The sequence below is a fragment of the Buceros rhinoceros genome, unplaced genomic scaffold (assembly GCF_000710305.1).
Source record: "Buceros rhinoceros silvestris isolate BGI_N320 unplaced genomic scaffold, ASM71030v1 scaffold28204, whole genome shotgun sequence".
In the NCBI taxonomy this organism is placed as follows: domain Eukaryota; kingdom Metazoa; phylum Chordata; class Aves; order Bucerotiformes; family Bucerotidae; genus Buceros; species Buceros rhinoceros.
The window spans coordinates 37,388-42,735 of NW_010409455.1; the positions used below are offsets into that span (position 1 = coordinate 37,388).

Below are 5,348 nucleotides of genomic sequence, written 5' to 3' on the forward strand. Positions count from 1 at the left end.
GCTGTTACTAGTTTATAGCTGAAATAAGGTTTACATTCAGTTCTCTCTCACAGGGAGTTTTTGGAAATATTCACCATTCCCAGTTAGTTTCTGGTTTTCCCGTTACTGAGAAAAGAATTTAAGTGATCTATACTTGGGTTTGCATTGCCAAAAGCTTGACTTTGAAGATCAGCTAGTGGTTTGGGGCTTTGAAGATGGTGGCTAGATTATTCTTAGCAAGAACTGTGCATATTGTACAGTCACAAGTACACCAGTCTTTAAATATTCAGAGAGCAAAAATAAAAAAGAATACCAAATTAGTCACATCACATTAAGGATTAACATATGATTGAGATTCCCTTTAACTACATTTTTGGATAAGGGACAATCTAGCTTCATGCTGCTAACTACACAGGCTCGCTACGCTCTTCTTTAGTGTGGGGGGACACTATAGATCCTGAGGCCAAATTTATAATGCTCCTGCTCTTTTTAATGAGCCAAATCCTACCCCACACAGCTCTCCCAGGACAGACTGCAGCGGCAGGAAGCAGTAGAGCAACACGCACAGTGTTTAGCTGGCAGGCCTCCTTTTCACAAGTCACTGAAACCTCTCAATCATCTAAAGACTGCAGAAAATCCTGAAAAGGGCATCTCTCCCCTTGTCCTCCCCCTTCCCTATCTCCCCAGGATCCCAGAAGTCATTTTGCTAGTGATAGCTAGATTGGCACTTACAAAAGTGGAAAGGATGCTTCTCTGGGCCACCATCAGAGCTGTGTAGAGGCACAGAGCAGAGACGAACATGCTTGTGGCACAGATCAGAGGATCAGCTTTATTGTTTATCTTCCTTAATCTTCTTGCAACTTCTGCCCCAGTAATGACACCCAAGATCCCTGTCCCAACGGTGATGCCTCCAAATATTAGGCTGGTGACAAAGCAAAGGATTCAGCTGAGCATAGGAAGACCATGCTGTGGGGGAAAAAATAGTGTTAGCTTATCCCTTTGGTTTCAGAGGAATCTTTAATGGGAAACTTGAATTTTATACCACTTGATCTAACCCTCCCACTCCTTCTAAATAGATTTAGTCCTGAGCCTCGATTGAAGCTATGCCTCTGCAGCTGAGGCATGAGCAGATATTTCTCCACAGATGTACCTGCAGATATATCTTTGGAGCAGATATTTTCCCATTAACAGAGCAGGTGTTATGCACCCAGGCTCAGAAGTACTTTTCCCAGTATGACCTGGCTTGGACATTTAGTGATTTAGAGGAGACACCGTCTCCTCTTGGTTACCGTGTGAACGAATCTATTCAGTCATCCCTAAAACACAGATGAAATAACTCTGCATCACAATCTGCTGTCTTGGAAGAGATCCTATCACATGGAATTATATACATCTAAATTATAACTCTCTGGTTAGCCCAGCTGAGATGAGTCTCTTCTCTGACTATGGCAAACATCTACTGCTTCCCAAAAGAGTACAAAGAATATTGAACAGTTAACTAGTGGGAGGCCCATGTAGTATTTTCTGAACACAGAATTTCAGATGCCGCTCGGCTTTGTGTGTCTGCAAATGCAAATGTGTTCTCCAGGAATGTCAAGTTCACATTTTAGAAGTCTGTGTTTGAATAGCTTAGAAGATTCAGCTTCCAAAGGGACTTCTGTATGTGCTTTTCTCTCTGTCCCAGATGAGATCCTAATGACAAAGCAAGTCTCTTGCAAGAAGACCAGTGGTGCCACTGATTGTTTAATGCATCATGTTCTCTTGAGGCATACAGGACAGGAGCATTGTGTTCTGAGCACAAGTGCTGCTGAATATTTCAGAGTGCTCCATGGTAAGTTCTGTACATTCTCCTAAGCTTCCTCTGACTGCAAAGCAAGGAAACCAGCTAGGATATGACCTGTTCCTTTAAACTACAGTGCATCCGCTTTTTAATTTCTTTCTACAAGAAAGAAACAAGTATTGCTATACAAGATAACAAACTTTGAGCATATTTGTGCTCTTCCTGTAAGTTCTTCAGAATTCTGATTCATCACACACTATAGCTTGATAGTGACAATACGGATTGTCATTAGGCAGAACGACTGTCTTAGAGACTGGTCTGGGAGAGGCAAGTTCTAAAGTGACATTAGTGGAGGAAGCATCATGGAATTGTGTTCAGAGAATCACGTGTAGTAAACTGTGGGTGAAATAAACCTACAGCTGGAAGAAAAAGGAACAGCCACAACTAAACCCAAGCACAGTTCAATTGGCAGGGAGGAGGAAAGCACAGAAGCCTAGTCCTGGGGAAGGCTGCCATGGGATCTTTAGGGTCTGAGAACGCTCACTCATCTATCTGATCCATTTGAAAGTGTCTGCACAAAGATCTGAATAAAAACTTCATACAAGCTTTTTATTTACCTTGAAAGGATTGAGACCTGAGTCAGCTGTGGTGCCATTTGAATTTGTGTTTCCAGGGAGTCGAAGAGACACGGCCCTGATCCTTAAACAAAGCCAGCAGCTGCTGAGGGGAAAACGACCTTAAAGTATCCCTGGGCAGGTCTGCGACTGTGCAGCCCAGTTCTTCCAGCACCATCAGCTACAGGTCTGACATGGTTGTTTGTATTACCTTTCTTTACATCTCGCTGGAATAACAGTCTCAGACTGCCTTATGCTGCTTCTGGCACTAGCTTATGCCAAGGTTATTTTTAAAGCAGTCTCTAAGAAGCAGTACATGAGGTCAAACTATCAGGTGCTCTGTTTTTCTTCCCTGAAGGCCACGTCTGCTCTAGCAACAGTACTGTGTAATAATAATTCAGAAGGCAGATTAGAAAACAAAACATAGGCTAACACCTTCCGCTTAATAACGGAAGTATTTAAACTGTCTGTTAACAGATACAGCCGAGCAGTTCAAAGCACTCAGCTTCCCTTCTCTGCCTGCCCTGAGCCAGGCTCCCAAGCCCGCTCCCTTTCTCCACATTATTCACTATTAAGTGATGTGCCCGTGGTGGCACCTATGGAAGGACAACTGCACTTCCTGTTGACATACCCAGGGATGACTGTTCAATCTATCCAGCTACACTACAACTCAGAAACTATTTTTTAGTTGACTCAGTTGTTGCATTGCGGAAAAGAAAAAGAACCCAGTCACTGGAGGACACGCTCCAGGTATGATTACTGCTTTTCCCTGTAATTGTCTTTACCTGGAAAGACAATGCAGCAGTTAGTTCTTGGAAGACCATCATGAAGGCAGAGACTGAAACTACATTTGGGATAGCTCCAGAAGAAAGGCAGGACAGAGGCCACTGGTAGGGAGCCAGTATGTAGAAGAGAAGTGTCCCAATGCTCACCGTTATGGGGGGCAGCCATGTAGGCTCAAGAGGAACACCAAATGTATTTTTCTGTTCTGGAGAACATTTCCCTCCTAGCTGAGGAAAAGTGATCTCCAAGAAGTCGTATTATGATAACTTCAGAGTCCTCTCCTGTTGTAATTCCCCTTGCCCATCCAACATTTGATGCTTACCCATGAATGCCCATTGCTCTGGATAGCCTCTGTAGGGGAGCTCTGCTGACAGTTACTCAAAAGACCTAATTATCCTGTTTTGATGTAATGATTAAACTCATCAAGCTCGCTTTATGCTAGGAGTCACAATGACCTGGCCAATGTGGCAGGAGGTGTAAAACCAGGCTAACAAGAAGGTAATAGGAAAGTTACCTAAACACAGGATCTAAACATACTTCTGTGGGTATTTAAGTAGCTTGTGGCGTACAGTTGATTGTCAACTGAAGTCCCCTTGCTAAAGCTGCTCCTTTCCCTGCAAGGGTTCCTGTTACTGCTTCTTTACACCTTAATTAAAATAGCGATGGCAGCATCTTTCCAGTTAACCCAGTGATTATAAACAAATAAAGAACAAACAGGAGTGTCTCAGCATACCTGGAAGTAACCTAGTCTAACATTCACACCCAACTGCCTTCACAAGAAGTGTTCACAGCCAGGTCCTACCTATTGCCTTTGGGTACACATTGTGACAGAGCCCTGTGCAGTGTTTCCAAGTTTCTTTCCACAGCCATATGCACCTCACCTGTTCGATGAATTGCATGGTTTCTGGAGGTACGGTGACACAACGCGCTGGACAAGCTGAGCCCTGTAAAGAAACTGTGGTACCCACATTCCCAGGGCTCCAGTAACAAAGGCCATGGCAGTCAGACCCAGCGAGGACCAGACAAAACTTGAACTGAAAGTTAAAAGAAAGAAATGAAAAGAAAGAAGTGAGAAATACTAGAAAGAACAGGGTGTGAGGAAATGGGGACAGCCTACCTGCAACACCCAGGATTTCAAGCAATAACAAACCAATTCATTCAGACATCTTATAATCAAAATGCACTCCCTTGAAGATAGGAATTTTCATGAGGCTTCATCTATGGACTCCAACAGTAGAGTGCTAATTAGAGTGAAGAGAATGACTTGTGAATTCATAGTAAATCCCTGTACTGGTGTCTTGCAGATTTCATTGCCAACTTCTGATAAAACAATTGCTGTGGAATTTTTGATAGCAGAACCACAACAATAGAGTGGACAATAATTTAATGGCTTAGTAGCTAAATGGAAGCATTCTAAGTCCAAATGCCTCAGATGGTTTTAAGTTGTTTGTGTAACCAATATAAATGAGAATAACATCTGGGTCTTCCAAGCTTAAAGATGAAGCAGCTGAAACACTCCTTTACTCTACCTGAGCAAGTAAAAATAGTCTCTCAGTCTGCACAGAGAGTTTACAGACAAAAGCACAAGCATTTTCAAAAAACTAGCCATATATTTTCTCCTTCCTGCCCTATTCTAGGAGAAAATTAACTTTTTCCTGGTCTCTTTCTAGGTAATAGTTTAGGAGAAAGTCCACTTTGAGGTCTATAGGGAGGCATGAAATCTTAAGAGTCAACAGAAGTGCTGTAAATTACCAGGAGACCACCACACTAGAGAATTTGTTAAGATATCACCCTAATTCTTCATCTTCTAAAAATAAAGGGCTCTTGGACTTGATTAAGTAGGACCATCTGGGTTTTGGCAGCATGTCCTTACGCTTTAGAAACCAATTGCTAAAGGAAAAGAAAATGAAAATACGTGTTTAAACACTGCGGGGGATTGTAAGGCAGATCTTTGTAGGAAAGCAACTTTGATATTAGTCAGGAACGTTCATTTTTGATTCATTTCAGACTGTGCTCCAGCAAACTGGATCTCTAATGAACTTGCTCTTCCAGACGCAAATAGGATGCAAATTTAACCATCGATTAAATGGACCCTCTAGAAGAGGAACACTCCAAAGACAGGCGAGGTCCCACGAGAGCTAGAGGGACTCGCCTCTCCCTAAGAGCGCTCGACGGGGCCCGCGGGAAGCAGC

The 5,348-nt window shown here is 42.9% G+C and overlaps 1 protein-coding gene across 1 annotated transcript in view; it reads right to left on the bottom strand.

Annotated features, from left to right (window-relative positions):
- Window positions 1–4,190, bottom strand: part of LOC104492655 (protein spinster homolog 3-like) — a gene marked incomplete at its 5' end in the record, with an annotated part of 14,596 nt that extends 10,406 nt beyond the window's left edge. The window contains 2 exons of the mRNA XM_010135238.1: window positions 712–901; window positions 4,038–4,190. Coding sequence (XP_010133540.1) covers window positions 712–901; window positions 4,038–4,190 — 343 coding nt within the window. The remainder of the gene's footprint in view (window positions 1–711; window positions 902–4,037) is intronic.
- Between the last annotated feature and the right edge of the window lie 1,158 nt (window positions 4,191–5,348).